The following is a 19,650-nucleotide window of genomic DNA, read 5'->3' as shown; positions in this document are numbered from 1 at the left end:
TTTCAGGGGCAGATGAGCTAATCTTAAAGTAAATTCAGCGCTGGACTGGTTCCTTTTTAACACCCACACTTCAGGTGCTTTAAAGCATGTGGGTCTCTTTGGATTCCTCATGGAAACTGTCATCTTGGCATGTAGCTATAAAATGTACTTTACTCAGAAAATGTGGTTAGTAAAGCAGTTTTTTACTAGTTTCCTTGGCACAGGGGAATACTTTTAATAAATAGGCCTCACAAAGATAGAGCACAGTGTTGTTTTTAATAGGAAATGAGAGTGTAAGTGCAGTGATTTAATGCAGTTACAAGTGCCTGCATCCAAAAACAAATTTTGATTTTTGTCAGACATTCATCAGGGGAGTGATTTTTCTCTCAATTTTTTTTTTGTCGTTTCCCCATTGTATTCTTGTGAAATGTATAAGCTATTTTTCAGGATTGAAATTTTTTTCCCCTACATTTTTCTTTGTTAGTACCTGATAGTAAAAATTGTGAACACTTAGCTTGGGATAGATGCATATGTATCTATAATTAATGTAGTGTCCTTTAAGGTGGAGAATTGTATTTTGTTATTTATTGAAAGCATATATATATATATATACATATATATATATATATATATATATATTTCAGCAAAGTATTTGGATTTCATAGCAAGCCTAGGTAGAAGAATAAACTTTTACCCTCTCAGTGCTCTCTCTGTTTGCTAGTGTAAAACATACTTCTGATTTATCCTAAATAAAATAATTAAAATGCATGTATTAGTACACATGAAGCTTTCTGTGCTCATGAAAGGTATACTAACGGGAAAATAGTCTTGGCTTTTGGCATTTTATCAACTTACAGATTTATAGGGACTTTATGGAACCATCCAGCCCTTTCCCTGAGTTCTGGTGAAACTACTCAAAACCTCTGAAAGCAAAATAAACTACCTGCAGAAGATGTTCCCTATATTTAATTTTAATCACATTTTCTTTACTAAGATATTCCTGGAAAAGAGTTATCCTCCTTAACAGGAAGTCAAAAGAGAAAGAATTGAGAAACACTTGAAGATGGCAAATGAATAATGAATGAGTTTTCATAGGTGGTTGGAGATATTTGTTAGCAGAGTGGTAGAAGCAGCGATATCTAGCAAACCATGGCTCACTTTGGTTGATCATAATAGTAGTAATTTATATTTTGTTGAACACTGTACAGTTTCCAAGCACATTGTCTCACTTAGTCCTCACAACAACCCTGTGAGGTGGGTGGCAGTATAGATAAGGAAACTGAACTAAGGAGAGTAAGTGGTTTGTTTTCACATACCTAGTAAGTGGTAGATCTGAGATTTCAGATCCTCTGATGCCAATCCATACTACCGAAAAGCTATTTTAAAAAATATTAAATTTTCAAAAACCACCTTAAAGGCAGGACGACAGCAGCAGTGAACAAAGACTGAAAGGCCACAAAACCACTTCTGAAATTTTCTGAAAAAGTATTCCAAAAGACTGTGAGGATATTCGTTTATACATGAAACACTGAACCCTTTAAGTACAATGATACACAGGCTCAAGATATTGCTATGTTTTTTATTGGTAGCCAACGTTTATTTTTATGCCTAGAAAAATACATGGGGATACTTAGGACTAATGTGCTGGGCAATTTGCTACTTTAGTGATAGTAACATAATTCCGAAAAAGCAAGCACGATGATTTTGTACTTTGTTTTTTTTGTTTTATTCAGCAATAAGACCACAATTTTTCATATTTAAGGAAGTATGAAAAATTTGTTGAGTTTTAAAAGCTGAATACATGTAGCGTTGGATCAAGGCACATACAAGACTGGCCAAAGGGCGTACAATGCACTTTGGTTTTTTCTTGGGGAAAAAAAATCATGGCAACAGAAAAGTGATGAGGTTTTTAAACAAGTAATAGCTCACAATTTCGTAGGAAGCTGTAAAAAATGTTACATTACACGTTCATTATGTAATATCCGGAGGACTGTGACAGTGATGGGCAGTATTCTTGATCGTTGTGAACGTAAACTGAACGTTTATGTACAGTGTTAAGACATTTCACATAAACCAGATCGCAATTTGATTTCTCATGTTTATTTTTCTTTTAAATTCTCACTTATATTTAGAGTACTACTTTCTCTTCATTGTTGAGGGGAATTGCTTTTGGTTGTACTACTTTTTTAAAGTGTTTATGGTTTTTTTGACATCCTTTATGATAAAAACATCATAAACATTTACAATTGTGTCTTTAGAATTGACTTTTCAAAGTCAGGATGGTATAGGCAAAACCAAAATGCAGTTCTGCTATTTGTGTTCATTATGCTACGCAAGTCTAAGTTTTCATGTTTTCCTAAGTATGAATTTCTCCCTCACTTGGAAGCACGCTTACATTATTGTTGTTGTGAAGTCCGTTGTTCTGAAAGCTTTGTTAACAATGGCATTAACAACAGCAGACTTCACACTCCTCTTATGCCAGCTGATGGATTCAGTTCAGAAGATATGTTTACTTTCTTAAGGATATCTAATTTCTTAGAGTAAAAATGGAGTTATGCAGCAAGTCTGATATTGCCCATTACGTCACATATTTTGATTATTGAATACCAGTGGAATACAAATTTAATAATGGGAACATTATTTCATAACTACTTTTTGAAATTTAACTTTTCTCATTCAGCCAGTTTTTTTTTTTACATTTTATTAATACCAAAGTGAAAAAATGGCCTGTGCTTATTTATACTACAAGGATCTCATGTGAATGCAGTCCTGATTGTTCAACACAGCAAGAGAATTCACTTTCACAGTCAACAAGTCATCTTACTCAGTAGAACACAAAGTAAATGGTTTATAACTTCAATATTTGCAAGGAAAATACAGTACAAATTACTAAAAAATACTAAAATATAGAATTGTATTCAGGCATCTCTACTACATCAATCGCAGCAGTAACCTGAAATTTGAAACTTTTAATAAAAAGTTCTTAAATATAAATTATATGGCAAATGTACAGTACATTGCTTTTCTCAGTCTCTTTTTCCAGTGTTTTGCAGTAGAACAGGGTTCCTACCATCACCTCCCTTACAGTAAAAAAAAAACCGAAACACAGTAGGCTGCGAGTCCTCCAGCATCATGAGTGTGAGTGATCAGAGTCTGGAATACCACTGTCTCTGTAGCTTCGGTTACTACTGCTTTCACTGTGATTGTTTTTATACAGATTCATTCCATTGGGAGGAAATATGGTGTGTATTACAAATTCCTCCTTTGAGATGGGTTCATTGCTTATCGGTAACATCTGAAAAGAAGTCTCCCTGATTTCCAGGATGGAGTTGTCCTTCTTAGTGCCAGCTTCCGCATAGTCATCCTTTCTTCTCCTCCCTTTGCTGTACGCACAGTTCCTTGAGAAGAGTGATCCATTCCTATGAACGTACCAGCACACCAAAGCGAGAAGGGCAATGGTCACCAGGGCCACAGCTCCACCAATGATGGCAGCCAGTGGTAAACTGGGGTTTTTGTAAGGTTCTTTCTCTTGCTCTCGATTAAGGGTAGTTGTAGGGTTGTACATTCGAAGGGGTGCAGTTTCAGTCTCAATACAAACAGGATTTTCATCAAATAGGTAAAGGTTACTGGTTTCCATGGGAACCATGCAGACTCGATAGGGCGAATCAGGCTCCAGGGCTGTGACCAAGTATTCACTGCGTTCTCCTGTTACAATTGTTTCCGTTATAGATCCAAATGCAGGGCTGTGGCCCAGTTTGAGCCAGCTGAGTCTTAAAGCAGTCATAGGTAGAACAAGTTTCCAGGAGATATGAATTGTGTCAGAGGTGACAGATTTCACAGTAATGATAATTGTTTTCCTCGCTGGACTCCCTGTGGTTCGCTGATCCTTAGTGAGTTTGGGATTCTTGATGTCTGGTTGTTTGGTCACTGGAGCTGGCCACTGTCCTTGAGCAGGATGCGCTGTGTTGGGTGTTGCAGTGGTTATTTGAATGGTGCTCACAACCGCGCTATCCTTACAATCAAACAGTTCAGCATTGAGGTCCTTGATAGCCATCCCCCGAACCTTTTCCGGGGCTTGGCACATGAGCCCACGCACATTGACCTTCACAGGTAGTGATTGTAACCAGTCACGCACCCATTTCATCTTGCACCCACAATACCAGGGATTGTTGCGAAGAATCAATTGGGTTATATTGTCCAAATCATCAAAGATACCCTGAGGTAAATTACTTAGGTTATTATTGGACATATCAAGTCGATACAGCTGCCTTAGATAAGAAAAAGCATTTGGGGGTACCCGATTGATATGGTTATCTTGAAGATAAAGCTTCCTCAGGTTTGTGCCTGGAAGGTTTACTGGTGCAGCAGTCAGGGAATTCCGTACCAGTGACAGTTCTGTTAAGTTGACTAGATTGAAGAAAACTTTATCACCTAAACCGTGGTTGTTCAGCAGGTTTCCATCCAAAACCAGGCGTTTTAGGCTAGTGAGACCTTGAAGAGATGGTGATGAGATAGTGGATATGCGATTATCATCCAAGCGGAGTTCTTCTATAGTCCTGGGCAAACCCCAGGGGATTGTGCTAAGATGATTACGGGATAGGAAAAGCAGCCGGAGATAGTTACTGTCTCGGAATGCCCCCTCTTCAATGCTAACAGCTGAGACAGAGTTATCATCTAAATGTAATTCTTCCAGATAGGGTATTTTTGAAAGTGAATCATAAGTGATAGTCCTTATATTATTTTCTTGCAGATGTAACTCTTTTACATACTTTGGTAGGTTGGTAGGAAATTCATCTAAACTGTTGTGATAAAGGTATATTCTCTCTACTTTCAGCAAGTTTTTCAAATCTGAAGGAATCCCAGCGTTATTTATTTGGTTGTTCTGAAGGTAGAGAGTTGTAGCATCCTCTGGTATTCCTGTTGGAATGGATGTCAGAAAGCGATCATTACAGTAAATGAAACCGGCATCACAGCGGCACACAGATGGACAGGATTTAGCCGTAACTGATAGTGGTGCCACCTGGAGGAACAGCCCGATTTTAGTCCCAATGAGGAAGATGCTCCAGGCTGGGCTGATCATGGTCAGCAGTGTTGAGGTCTTCACACAAGGTAGCTTCAGAGCCCTGAAACAGAGTGAGTTAAAAGAAAAAGACAGAAAACCATCAGGCCAGCATACTTAAAATGGTATTCCAAATAGATATGGAAACTGAAACATCTATAATCACTTTTGTTAGTTAATTTTTTCTTCACATGCTTCGGTTTTATTGCTAGCTAACAATAAACACAATCATAGAATCTTTTTTACCTTAAATGTTTCTGGTACTAAGAAGTATTATGTCCCAAATCTATTTGACTTTGAAATGTTAAATATAATTAGTTTTATTGAGTATTCTAAAGCATTTTCATAATACTTTATATCAATTTTGTAGTCAGTCATTGACCAAGCTAGTCAGATTTCTAATTTTTTCTTAATATTCATAATGAATTGACACATAGGAATATGATTTGTTGCATTTAAAGATAATAATGTTACTGTTCTTAAAAACCAAAATTTTATATCTGCTTTCTCTTAGGTAGACTGTACAAGTATAGAAATGTGTAGTAAAAAATTCTACTCTCTTACTGTACACCTCTTGAGATCCTGAATACCAGTGAAGCCAAGTATTCGCTTTGATTATTGATGTTATTTTTCCTTGATTATTAATATTAAACATTGTGAGATAGGTATTTCTAGCAAGAAAATCAGAAGGAATCTTTTTCATTTACTTTAGGGAAGGAAAGACTTAAATAGCTAATACATGTAGCTAATCTAAGTGGAAATTCCATTTCATGTTAGACTAGTTCTTTTTCTCCCATTTTATTATATGTTTTGTACTACATGGTTTAATGGCTTTATGAACAGTTTTCATTACATTCTATCTCATAACATGTTTTCACAACACATTTGTCTTTCTTCAAGTTCTAATTTAAAATATTATTCAACTTTCTCCATGGTTGGAGAATTATAGATTTATACTGATCTATTGTGTAATATAATTTCTTCTGCACCTTTAGGTATTAATTAGCCTTTATAATTTCAGGCATTAAAATAAAAGACTTTAATGTTTTTCCTACCTTATTGAACGATGTGAGTAAATTTTGCGTGAGTGAAAATCCAGTGCGCATATATTATTTTCCTGGTCAGGGGCTGGGAGTTATAAACTCTTGTTTAGTCCTTGGAAATGTTCTTCACTGTATATTCAAGTAATCCTATGCCGCACACACCTCCAGATCAGGCTCGCTGTTGTCAATGAACATTCCAGCTGCGGTTCAGCATGGTGGGCAAGCTCATTAAAGTGGGGACCAGAAACAATTCAGTTTCCTGTTTCTATGTAGAACACATGGTTTCCTATGTTTTGTTTTGTTTTGTTTTTTTTCTTTCTTATAGAGTTTCTGTGTGAAGGTTCCTTTTGTGTAGCTTAATTCCCTTAGTGGAAATTGCTCTCTTTGAAATTCTTATTGGCTCTTCTGTGCAATGTGGTCAGAGATAGTAACTTCAGATCCTCATGAAGAAAGCCATTCATGATGCTAAGGCCTGTATAGTAATAGGTTTTTCAGGCAGTTACCCCCCACCTTTATTCCCATCCAGGATTATCCAAGTATAAACTTTGTACAGTAGCTACATCCTGAGGTATGATTACCTGCTGTGAAATAGCTATTTCCAGCTTTTGCTTCTTGCTGCTTTCTCAGAATATCTGGTGCAGTCACAGGTTATGCAAGAACAGGTATTCTTTCAAGAGGTAAAGAAAACTTAATTCAAATATTCTTCATGTAAGAAAAGGAAGCATACTAGATTTCCTTTATATTTCTGTTCCTTGAAATGCACTGGGTCTGAGCATCTCCTGTGAAAGTAAAATGTTTTAATGAACTATTAATAATGAACTTTAACATACTAGAGAAATTTTCTAGAAATTGAACTTTTTCTTTAAGTAACACATCTTTCATCACAGTAGTTGTCACAAAGGGATAGATGACCTCTTTGTCTTTTACTTCCCATTTATATAAGTAAAGTGGGAGCCAAAGTTGAGATTGTCACCAAATAGATCATTTCAATTGTTAACTGATTGTTAGTGTGACTTTGAATTAAACACATAAGCAAAGCTTCATTCAAGAGGCAGTAGGCCCCTTCCATGGATTTTGAATCCAGGTCAAGCCAATCTTTAAAAATTTACTTTTCAATCTTAGATATAAAGTGATAAAATGTTTAAAAAGCAGAAAACAAGTATATGTCAAAGAGGTGAGCAAAGACATAACAAGAATTTTTGACAGAAACGCCATGGTAACTTTTTAGACATTTCTGAACATAGTTTTACAGAGTCATACAATCTACAATTTAAAGAGTTTAGGGTTTGCTCTAGAAGCTTTTCTTTTGATTTGCTCAGTGCCCTATTTAATTCTTCCTGTAGGCCTCAATTTTCCCAATTGCAGAATGTGGACACTATGACCTTCCTCCTTAGAGGTGTTTTTAAGGGCTAGTTGATGATCTTGAAACTCTAGTTACTCAAGTATTCTTGCCAAAAGGCAGCGTAGGCGTTCAAGCCATAATACTTTTTCAGGAGAATACAGTTTTTAGCAAACTGAACTTGAGAAACTGTATTTGGGACAGAAAGAATGCTATTTCAATCTGTCTCCTTGTAATGACCATTAGGAAAGCATACCAAAACCTGACAAGGCATTTCTCTCTAGGTTCAAACAGCAATATGCCAATTTCCAATGACCGTCTTTTTCACTTTTGAAAAAGGCTCACGGCTTCACCAAAGAGACTCATGATTTTAATGATGACTGTTTTGTTCATTATCTAATATTCATGAAGGTTTTTGGGGGTGGACAGGGGCGGTCGGTAGGATCAGAATCTGTTGTGCAAGATTACCCACTCAGGGGCTTTCTATACAAGTAGAGTACATTAAGGTATCATGGAAACATTTGACCCTGAAAGTAGAAGCAGTTTGCTTCTCCCCCAGTAATTACCTAGCATCCAACAAGGATAGCATCTGTTCCAGAATTCAAACAGTACTGAAAGTGAATGTTAAACAAGGCCAAAATTTGTGTTTCTGGTTCTCTTTGAAAATTTGGTTTCTTTTAGTTTGTCACCAGGTATCAACACTATCATAGACTGCATTAACAGAGGGAAACGGAAAAAAAATTAGATACATTTAATTTATTATTTAGGCAACAGAAATAAAAATAGCAGTTAGCAGATGGATAAAGTAGTCTCCAGTGAATATTACAAAGTGCCCACAGAGTAAAGTTTAAGTGATTTATTGTTTAATGTGAGGTTTTATAGTAGTGCCTTTAGGGCTTTGCTCATTATTGTTGAATTTCAATGGAGTATTTTCTTGAACACTGTTGCTTTCTTGGTATGTGAAAATGGAAACCCAAGCTGTGAAATTATAATTAAAATGTTACCTTAAAAAAGTATCTTCTGTAAATGTTTTCTAGGCTTGAAAATTATTCAACATATAAAATAATTGGTAAATTTAAGAAAAAAATTAAAGCTATTTAGAAAACAGTTACTTTTAAACTGCATTAAAGACTAATTAAAACTATTACAAAAAACACAGGTGAGAACCTGCTTAAAATGTTGCCAACAGCCAGGCATTTCTCATACACCAGGGCACACTCTAAAGCTGAAAAGATTAATCTGAGCAATGGAAATTTAAAAATGGAAATTTAAGAATCGTTGGCCAGCCTAGAGTATGTGCGAGGTGAGGACGATGAAAACCAGAGGGAAGGCTCGTAGCTGAGATGTGAGTATTTCAGCAATTCAGGCTCCAAGGGTATGTACTGATTTCCACATTTTTAACCCGGAGAAAGAAAAAATATTCTAAATTGGTGTGAAAAGAAGGAAGATTAATTTATTTATTTTTTTCTGTTTTACATTTGTGAAACTGCCTCCTCTGCTCTATTTGATTTGCAGGCTCACATTGCCATTAATACAGTAGTGGTAATAATGTGGGATTAACAGAAAGCCTGAAATCTCATTAAATTCTTGGAAAACCCCATTCCCTTCTCCCCCAATTGCATGAAAACAAAAGGCAAAAATATAAAGCATGTTTCTCTGGAGAGAAGGATACTCTTTGAAACATGAAGTTTCCTTCACAAGTTCCTACTCCCTCTACTTAAGCTCAACAGTTCAATGCATGTTTGATTGTGTTTCGTATCTTATATTTTATATCTTCTCCTGCCCTTTTATATTAAAAAACTATAGTGGTAAAGAGTTTTGTTTGTTTTGCATGCTATAGGCTGTAATGCTCTCTCCATCTAAAATAAACAATCCTGCCCCCAGGCTTAGACTTCCCTCTTTCTGAGCTGGCTCTACATATTCACACACATAGAGACATTGTAGCTGAATGTGACTGATGAAAAGAAAAATGACCCCCACTGGCATGGACACCGTGGCCAGGTTTCCACAACATCGACTTCAGAGCCTTTATGTCTGCATAGGGTTTAAAGAGGCCATTACTTCTGAACAAAAAGGAATCTATCTTTTAGAAAAATATTGTTAATGGGGTAACTTGGGGGAAAACATAAATGGAGCCCTGGTTACTGAAAGGAATGTTTAAAAACATTTTTAAATTGTATCATTACTTAAGTATATAGCATTTAGAACTGTAGCAAAAAGAAGAAAAACATAATTGCCTCACTGATAAATCAAATTTTGAATATGAATCTTCCTATTCAGTTTATTTTTATAAATAAAAATCGTGGATTTTTTAAAATGCATTTATAATGTAATCATGTCTGTGAAAAGCCTCCAGTTGATTTCCATGATACACTTAAAAGGATGTAAATAGATAAGGGTGCTATCATTTTGAGATAGTTTAAGGAAACTATCTTAATAATGGTTTAAATAAATAAATCTTAAATATAATTGAAGTGATATCTGAATAGAAAACTAGTATTTAAGTAAAGTCAAGAACCTGAGGTAATCTACGTGTTTATATGATTCCTTCTTTGCTACTACAATATTTCGGAGGTGGGAATGTTTGAGATGAGAAGGTATTTCTCGTTTTGATCACTTAGATTAAGATTATATGTTGATAGTGCTAACTTCCTAAATCCTTTATTTGCTCCCTTTGATTTAAATTGACTTTGATTTGAAAACACTGCTCATTAAAAATAAATCTTAAATCAGGTATAGAGTTTTGAGGGTTTTCGATTCTTTTTAATGATTTGCCTCACATCATGGTCTCTTAACTCTCTGGGAAACTTTTAAATACACAATCTAAAAGTAGAAAGGCATGTAGAAAATTTAATCAAAGTCAATTGCATTATTATTTTGCGTAAAACCTTGAGAGTTAAGAAAACACATGCTTACTCAAATTTATCCAAGTCTGTGAATATTTCTAGGTAAACTGGAATTTTTACAACCATAATTTAGAATATTAGGAAAGTAATTTATTCATGAAGGTTTAAATTGCTGCTAGAAAGCTCAACAAAATGATCAACCTATGAATGCTAAGTCTTTGTAACAACAAATGGTATTTCAAATAAACTACGTGTATGGTTAAACTGAAAAACTGGAGTACATCAGGTTAGTTGATAGTGACAGCAAAATGCTTTCTAAGCAGCCTGTCTGGTAGTTAAATTTTCCACGATCATCAGATTTCAGGAAAGTTCCAATTCTTTTGTTTAATGCCAGGCAAGCAGAAGGACCTCTAACTCTCCTCTTGAGAGTCATGAAGTCTGAAGGGTTTGCTGAGAGGCAGAGAAGCAAGTGTGCCTTTTCTTACTTGGTTTTATCCAGACTATTTTCTAGCCTATAAGGTTTGTTTCATTTATGCAAATAGGGGATGAAGGTTCCAAAGCAAAGGATTTTTACTTTCTCCTCTTATGTTACTGGTTCTTTTCCCCAGTAGGTTTGTGATAAATGAATCTAATTCTGCTTCATTTATTTTGGCTTGTAAAGTTAAATTGAGCATCCTTAAAACAAAAAGGCAAACTAGGATGTTATCTTTCATCATAGTGAAGGCTGCTTCCTTTTATGCTATTAAGCCGGACTAAATGAGTTAGAGAACCATGGCTTATAAGAATGAATAAGATATTAATTTAGAGGTTGGTAAAGGTGAGCAGTAGAGAGCTTGGGGCAGGGGACAAGCTTTAAGTTTTCACTGACTTTTAGGCAGCTGCAGTTGAAACTATGCTTATCTTTGTGAAATCACATTTTCCCACTGCAGACTTGAAATTCCCTTTTCAGTGTCGTGAGTACAATTTGGTTGATATGCTTTAAATTTCTAATATGCAAGTTTCCATACTCTGGTAGAACAAATATTTGGCTCCACTGTGTGCCAAGCACTGGGCTGGATGATGAGAACATCCATAATCATAAAAAACACCTTGTTTTTTCCGTGTCAGAGTCCAGCATTGTTGGTTTAAACCAAATGGAGAGGAAGAAAATCATCGGCACATAAACTGATCAGTCCACAGTCCAGTGGCATGCTTGAAAAAATGGTGTTTAACCAAATGTGGTCTCTGGGTTTTCTTTTCAAAGTTGCCACGGTAACTTGTGCACGTGAAAAGTGAAAGAATGAAGAACAAAAGCTGTCATTGTCTCATCAAGAGAGGGCAATTTCTCCTTTCTCTCATCTAAGCAGGCTAATACCTGGAGAGAGCTTTTTATACATTCCTGACACTTGGTTTGGGGGCTAGGAAAGAGATTATGCATATGTTAAACAAATGCAACTTTAGCTGCTGCTTAAATTACATTTTGTTCTTTTTTTTACCTAAAATCAGTTTTCTCTGGTGTTCTTGTCAACAGACAAGTCAAAGTCCTGAAACCTGCTCTCCTATGCAATGTAAACATGGCTTTCAAACTGTTTTTTAGTGTGATGTTTTACCAAATTTAGTGATGTTGATCTGCATTCTGAAACTGGAAAATGCTTTCTGAAATGTATATTCCTATTTTGGTTCTTAAGAGGCAGAAGGCTTTTTCCAGAAGACATTTACAAACCATCTCTTTGTTGGAAATTTGTTTGTTGACTTGTGATAAATTTTTGAAATGATGGAATATTAGAAAGAGTCGGGAAAAGGCCCTTTTAATGCACTGAAGAGAAAAATGCACTTTGGAGAATTAATATTGCTGAGAGATTTACTGTAGAGTTTTTGCCCGCTGGGGGGTGGTACACTCTACCAGAACACTGCTTTCAGAAGCCGCAAGTCAGATGTGGGCTGCTGCCGGCCAGTTTTCCTCTGGTTTAATTACAACAAAGCCTCCCGTAGAGAAGAACAGTGAAGGCCTCTGGGGCAAAAGGTGGGGGTGGGAGGGAAGGGGGATTGAGGGGAAAAGGAGGGAAGAAATTACAGCCTTTGAAAAATTTACTGAATCTTTTTTCCCTTGTTGACTTCATTTATGGTGGTCTTCATTTGACTTTCCACAATTATTTATAATGCTATTAAAATAAACTGAGTAAAAGAATATTTGAGGGGGTGTATTCAGAATTTTTAAGTTAGTCTTGGATCTTGGCATTAAACACATTCTTTGTTATGTAGCCCACCCACCTTAAAAATAGGGGGAAAAGTTAAGATCCACTGAAATGGCAGTTTTAAACCAGTTTTGTTTTGTTTTTTTTAAGGACCAGATTGAATTTAACATTGATATGAACATTGGCATATCAAGAATAAAAGCATAAAGAAGAAACATTCATATACTATTAATACAGGGCAAGTTCTCTGCTGCTGATTTTTGTAGGGTTTTAAATTGTTCAAAATAATCCAGAAAGGGGAGGAAGCCTTAGGGTGTGTGGCCAAGAAAAGCAGAGACAAATCTCTCTGCAGTGCACTTGCATCTTTAAAGCTGATAATTGTATTTTTCATCTGGAGACACTGAGTGTTCATTAGGGTCTTGTGTCCCTAGGCAGAGATGCTGAATGTAATTGGAGTTTCTATTTGATTGGGCAATATAGTCCAGAGAAGAAACTGGGGTAGAGATAATTAATAGCTTGCTAACAAAGTCTGACAGCCACAAGATTTCAACCAAATTTATTTCACACCGCTTCATTTAGCTCTGAAAAAGTTTTGATAGAATTGGAGGCTCCTTAATTAACACTTGAAAGCAAAAGAAACATACCTTCTATTTTACTGCCACATTCAGTTATGACAAATTTTCTTACTGTTTTTCTTCTTTTTGTAAAAACTTTACTTGCTGCCCAGTTATATATTTCACAGATGTTAATGTTTAGGAAGTGTTTAATTGGGTATTTTGAATCTAACCATAACTGATTTAAAATGGGGGGGAGGGATGAAAAGCCCAATTAATAACTGATAGTATTATACACAATATTAATGAATTCATTATGTTTATTCATTCAATAATATCTTTGCTGATCCTTGGAATTGGTGTATTTTTGGCAGTGCTCTTTTTAAAAAAGAAATTAGATGTGATTTTCCCACTTAAAATACATGCAATCATGTTTTTGTAACCCTGTTTTTTATTTCAGGCCAATATGTGTATGTGTTTGTGTATATGTGTGTATGTTGTATATACACACATGTATCTGCAAAGTAAGTGGCATATCTCTGATTTAATCTTCTTATAGATTAAAACCTGGCATATTATTATTAATATGTAGTAGCGATAATATTAATATTTTGTAGTACTTTTAAAAGATTCACTTCTTTCTGTACTCATTTCAAGAGAGATGGATATCAGTCAGCTGTCACTGTGGGGCAGACGTAAGTGGTCCTATCTGAAAACAGATAAAAATTCATTCTTTATGTTTATGCTGATCAGGATATTCCTATGTGGTCAGGGATAAATGAAAGGCATTGCTGCAGCTGAAGCACTTTCTAGTGGCTTTATTCATGTTGTTTCCTGCTAATGGAGGAACATATGTATGCATTTTGGAGCAGATAGGTTTATTAAGAAAATTTAAAGTAGCTACTTGTTAAAACCATTAGAGAGTTTGGTTCCATAATTGGCACATATCAAGGCTTTTTAAAAAATCTTTTTAATTCTCAATAAATAACAAAATCCCAGATGTTGAGAAAATATAGGCCTGTTGCACTCTTTACCTCTATGCAACCATTTTGTTTCAGATCTAATTCACTGAAAAGAAAATTTTTTTTGAGAAGAAACATTTAACTACTTTTGGAAAGCTTTGTTGTATACAAGTATTTCTTTCAATGTAAAATTTTCCTATTATAAGTTGCAAGTGAACGGATACTCTGCATATCCCACTTGATGAGGGCTCTGCTCATCCCCCTGCCCCCTGAAATCCCTGCATACATCAGGCTGAGCTTCCAGGCTGAGCTTTGTTAGTTTCTGTGAGTAGACTTTGCCAATTACTATGCTAGTCACATGCTACATTTACCCAAGCCATGGATTTTGGTGTTCTGCTGGAGAGGGGATACGGCTTGTAAGAGAGTCTCCCCCTCCTTTGAGTTGAATTCACTAGTTGAGATTTGCAAGCCTGAAATGCTTGAAGCAGCTCTGGCAGGACAGCAGTGCAAGCTTTAAAATCTAGGTGTAGCTGTTAATCCTTCCAGAGGCACGTAAGTCTCCAGGAGTAGCTGGGCTATAGCCATGAGCAAGATGTATGCTTTTCATGTACTGCGTACTCATGGGCTGAGCGATTATTGATTTTCTTTCACAGTTGCAAAAGCAGCAGTTGGTGATCATACCACACATACAGTACACACCAAGTCAGCAAGACCTTTCACGCTCCTCTCTGTGAAAAAACCTGCCTCATGTTCTTTAACATTTAACTCTCCAACTTAATGTTCCCCTAAGGCTCTTTTCAAATAGCAACTACATGAGACAGAAGATAGCCATTTCTCATTCGTTTATGTTCTTTTGGTTTTTTTTAAATGAAAGAAATGTTTCAAGCAACTTCTTGCGTTTGGCTGTAGCAGTCCAGTTTTTCCTTGCTGGCTTGCACGCACATACATTGCTCATCCTGGTGACAGAGCAAACGTTCGTATTTGGATGCCTCATGATACCAAGTCATTTCTTTCTAGAGAGTAAAACCAAGCAAACTTTCTGGGACAATCATAAGGAAAAACATGGGAAACACTTACCAGGAAGACGCGAAAAAGCAATCCAATCGATTCTGCTGCTCTAGCTGTAATTCCACTGCCTGGGAACTGGAGTAAAATCCTCCCCCTCTGCCCAGCTCGGCGTCCAGTCCACACAAAGCCAGCGGCAGCTGCAGGCTGAGCCGGTCCTGTTCGGATCACTCCTCCACTGAGGAGCGAGCGAGGGACAGCATTCCAGTTTACAGCACAGCCCACCTCCAAGTCTGAAGTTAAAGCTTCACCTCGCAGTGGTTGAAGAAGGGGGTGATGTCATAGATGGGCAGGACTTCGCTGAGCTCTCCTTCAGTGAGGTAACTGGATGATCAGACAGATGAGCTTTGCCGTCGCTAGAGGGAGTGAGAGCAGCCAGAATGAGGCGCCCGGCCGGCAGGGCCAGGATGCCATTCGGTTGGTAGGCAGCCCTTTGGAATCGCAACCTTCTCTGAAGTTTACCACAGCAGGCGAGTGGTAGCAAGCTTATTAAAAATACAAGACTGTTAGAAGGCTATTTATAAGATTACAATAGAAAGACACAGGTTCCTTTTATTTTTAAGCCATCTGTATTAAAAAGAAGTGAAGCAAAATCATATTATTTTCGACTGGTTACAATAATGTTATAATTGTGAAGGCTAGTAACCCCAACAGTGAATATTTATGTGACAAATGAATACAAAGCAGGTTCAAATAAATAACTGATTTATTTATGGGAAGGGAACAAGAATGCCAAAAGGTTTAAAAAAAAAAAGGTACCCAGTTCTTTTTCCTGAGGATAATGAGTCAGTTATTATTTTATTTGTATTTTTATGTATTTGTTTTAGGAAGTGAAAGTATTTTTCACGTACTCCCACTATTTGCCCATCTTCTTTAGAACCTAGTAGACAGTAGGTTTTTCATATTTAAAGGACCCTCCTTAAAATAAAAGGATTTTGAAAAATTCGAGTATTTTCCCTTCTGATATGTTTTTGCTCTGAACATTGAGTTAAGATACAAACATCTTAAGAAGAAAGGAACCTTCCAGGGGTAGTTTTGCTCGTATTTAAATTGTGTTTTAATTTACGTATATGAATAAACAGTGAACAATGGAAGACATAGACATTTAATGTCTGTGTCTAATTAGCAGAATTATAACTTTATTTTCAATTATGATTTTCATAGGCTGGTTTTTGCTATATGGTCAACAATTGCTTTAGGTCCGTAAGTTTTCCACTAAGTGTATTTCACTTTTTAACATCATTGGGAAGAATTTTGCTTTTATATTTACCTGGAGGGCAATTTCTTTAAACTAATATTATTTGTTTTATTCTTAGAGGTTCACAGCCTTCTCCTTTGTGCTTTTTAAAAGTTTCTATGAGTGTTTGTTTCTGAAGGAGACCAGCTAATTGTCTTTCCCAGGAGTATTTGATTATGGTCTCTTTATTAGCTTCGTTTAGTTTATCTATTTACATGCTTCTTTGATAGCAGTTTGACCTTCTGAGTTACTCTCCAAGAATGAAAGATATCACAGTAGAAGGTGAACTCTTGATAAGAGGTATATTGACCCCTATTGTTTTTCTGTTGCACTTTTACTGGCCTCTGAGGGCGGACCCATTAAATACAGGAGTTTTAGAATTCTAATGTCTGTCTGTTGAAAAGCCAATTTCTTAGAAATGTTAGGTAGCAAAAGTTGAACTGAGATGCAGCTGCTGGATTTTTAGAGGAAAGGGAGGTGGAACTAACAGATAATCGCTTAGTTAAAGGGTGGATTTTTTCCTGTTACTGCAAAGTAAACATATGGATTAAATTGTTTTATGAAATAATTCTTTCTAGAAGCTATTTTCAGTTGTGAGTTGGTTAAATTTAAAGAGAACTTTTTGCCTGGCCAAATTCCTATGGGCTTATATCCATATTTAGTCAGTTTTGTCTCCATTCAGGCAGACCTTAAACAGAAAAGAAAGATAAATGGACAATTTTGTTATCAGTATCTAAAAGAAGGTATATTGGCCTGTGAGTTAGGAGTTCTGAGGTTTCCATTCCCTAGCCTGCCATGACTTCATATTATCTGCTCCAGGCTTTGGTTTCACCACATGGCAAATAAAGGCAGCAGGAATTTATTGAATGCCAATTATGTATTTGTTGCCTTTTTTTTTTTTTTTTAAGATGTGGATTAAAATATAGAAGAAGGCAGGAGATTATGAAAAATGTAATCTGTACTGGAGGCACTAACTTTGGAGGCAAACTCTTGAGATAGCGCTCATCAGCCTACCCTGTCCAAAAATATATATACTCTTTTGCTACTTCCATTTGTTTTTGTTTTTTGTTTTTGTTCTTGTTTTTACTTCTTGCTCTTATCAGCTGTCTGAAATTCTGCCAGTTGGAGGTAAACATAATAATATGTACCCTTTTTGAAATAAAATGTGCCACCTCTGAAAAGATTGAGTTACCCTAAGTTAATTCAGATTGCTTTCCTCCTTTGTTACCTAAGGGAGATTAACTGCAATAAGGGGATGGCTGTCCTGGTAGGAGGGGAAGGAAGGCTGGCACTTTTCAGTGAGAAGCCCTTTAGGCTGTGGTAGGAAGGGAAGGTATGATTCCTACAGCAGAGAGAGCTCAGCTCCGAGTGGAGGAACCCACTCATGTAGACTGATGTTTAAGAGCATGTGCTTCACAGTCTAGCACACCTGGGCTCCATCTTGGCTTTGCCACATGACTGTAGACAAGTTACTAAACCTTTCTGAAATCATTAGCTCAGTACCTGACTCATAGTAAGCACCAAATGAATGGTAACTGCGTCTATTAAGATGAGGGCATCTGAGCACTTGGAAGAAGGAGACATTAAGAAGTGGTAGAAATGAGAAGCCCGCACACCACAAGGAAGAGTAGCCGCCACTGGCCACAACTGGAGAAAGCCCATGCACAGCAACGAAAACCCAAACACAGCCAATAAAAATAAATAAATTAATAAATAAATAAATTTATAAAAAAAATAGTAGAATGCGCAAAAGGAGGTCGGAGAGGACCAATGACAGATTTTTTTTCACACTCTTCAAAATTTCCCTTTGAAGTAGTAGTTCTATAGTCAGGAAATGAAGGCGGTTGTGGGGAAATAGGATATTTTCTTGTTATTTTTTTTTTTTTTTTTTTTTCTGTTGTCGTCATGCATTTCATGGTCCCAGGTTCCCAGGATTTAGAACTTGGTTGAATTCTAGTAGATGTTTTGGGTTGAGAAGGTGTTTGCCGTTTTTTGTTTTGGGTTTTTTTAAATTTTTTTGCATTTTATTCTGTTTTGTAGGCTAGCCTGTGAATCTAACACTGTACATGAGAAAGTGCATTTCAGATGGTAAACAACTGGCTGGGAAATGAACTCCAGTAGCATATTCCAGTTTTAAAACTAGGACTATCAAAACTGGACATATTGAAGAATTTTGTGTTTTTCCGTTTTTGTGAGAGGGTATGAGATGTTCCCTGGTGGGGGACAGGGGAGGTTGGATTTGGAATCAGGTTTCCCAGGCTCTGCTATTTACTTGTGTATCCAAGTGGAAACAACCACCACCAAACCTCTTTTATAAACAACTCCCAGCTAAAATGGAACAATTTGAGACCTTCCAACCTGCCTAGACTTAAGCTACCTCATTTACTCATTCATTCATTCATTGTACACAAGTTCGTTAAATTTCCCTGTAGAAGAAGCTAGTTAGGACTAGATGACCCCCAGACCACCTCCAAATATGATATTTGAAATTTAATCTTAGGATGTTTTAAAGTTCTCTTAGGTCTTAGAAAGAAACATTCTTGATGATTTTTCTTCCCCTCACTACTCTTCCTGAGAATAAAGTCTTCAAAGTTGTGTGAAAGATCAACCAAGAAAATCAATTCAGGTTTTTCGTATATCAAATACCTTAGGCTTATTATCAGTTAAGAATTTTTTGGTTGTAAGTGATTAAAAGCTCAAGCCTTATCTAATCAACAATTGGAAATGTATTGGTTCATATGCTGAGAAGTTCAAATATATGGTCTGGCTTCAGGTAAATCTTGATATGGTGGCTTAAAATATGTCAACAAGAATACAGTCTGTCTCTGGCTCTGCCTTTTTTCAGTGTTGGCAACCTGAACAACAGACCTTTGGCAGCTCCAGGCTTTCCCCCTAGGCAGTGACAGTTCCACATATCACATTCTCATAATGCAATGTTCAGGGAAAGAGCAGTCACCTCCAGAAGCCCCTACACATGCACAGGTGTATGATTCGCTCTTCCTCATTTGTTTAATCTTGATCGCATGTTCATTCCTGAACCTATTACAGGAAGATGGGGGGATACGTTGGTGAGCCTAAGCCCCCTGGAAGAGCTGTAGGTAGGGTCCACCCCACTCAAACACATGGCTGAGGATGGAGGACAGGGTATGATCTGGAGGAAAATTGGACACTGTTAGTTTGAGAAGGAAGGAACGGATGCTGGTGATTAGCTCATTTCTAGAGGATTTGGCATGCTGAAACTTGGGCATGTTTTATAAATTTATAAACTTGAAGCTGCTCTTTTTATTTTTTCTTCTTTTTTTTTTTTTCTTTCGAGCCAACATTTCTGTTTAAGTTGCCAAAACATCTTTAAAAGATTTTTCTGTTTGTAGACCCTCTCAAGTCTAGCCCAG

General features: G+C 36.6%; 2 protein-coding genes across 7 annotated transcripts in view; one reads left to right on the top strand and one right to left on the bottom strand.

Annotated features, from left to right (window-relative positions):
- The window catches only part of MACROD2 (mono-ADP ribosylhydrolase 2), a 1,919,130-nt gene that overhangs the window by 301,847 nt on the left and 1,597,633 nt on the right, over positions 1-19,650 (top strand). The window lies entirely within an intron of this gene.
- FLRT3 (fibronectin leucine rich transmembrane protein 3) lies at positions 1,490-15,268 on the bottom strand. 3 transcript variants are annotated; one of them, XM_057703760.1, is made up of 3 exons: positions 15,034-15,268; positions 6,094-6,860; positions 1,490-5,102 (listed from the first exon to the last, which is right to left on the bottom strand). In XM_057703760.1, the coding sequence occupies exon 3, from the start codon at positions 5,057-5,059 to the stop codon at positions 3,110-3,112; it is 1,950 nt and encodes a 649-aa protein (XP_057559743.1). In that variant the 5' UTR covers positions 5,060-5,102; positions 6,094-6,860; positions 15,034-15,268; the 3' UTR covers positions 1,490-3,109. The 3 variants fall into 3 exon arrangements, with proteins under 3 accessions (XP_057559743.1, XP_057559745.1, XP_057559744.1); XM_057703761.1 differs by having other exon boundaries at positions 1,491-5,102; positions 6,660-6,860; XM_057703762.1 differs by lacking the exon at positions 6,094-6,860.

The sequence above is a fragment of the Hippopotamus amphibius genome, chromosome 12 (assembly GCF_030028045.1).
Source record: "Hippopotamus amphibius kiboko isolate mHipAmp2 chromosome 12, mHipAmp2.hap2, whole genome shotgun sequence".
NCBI lineage: Eukaryota > Metazoa > Chordata > Mammalia > Artiodactyla > Hippopotamidae > Hippopotamus > Hippopotamus amphibius.
This window is presented reverse-complemented; position numbering and strand designations above follow the sequence as displayed.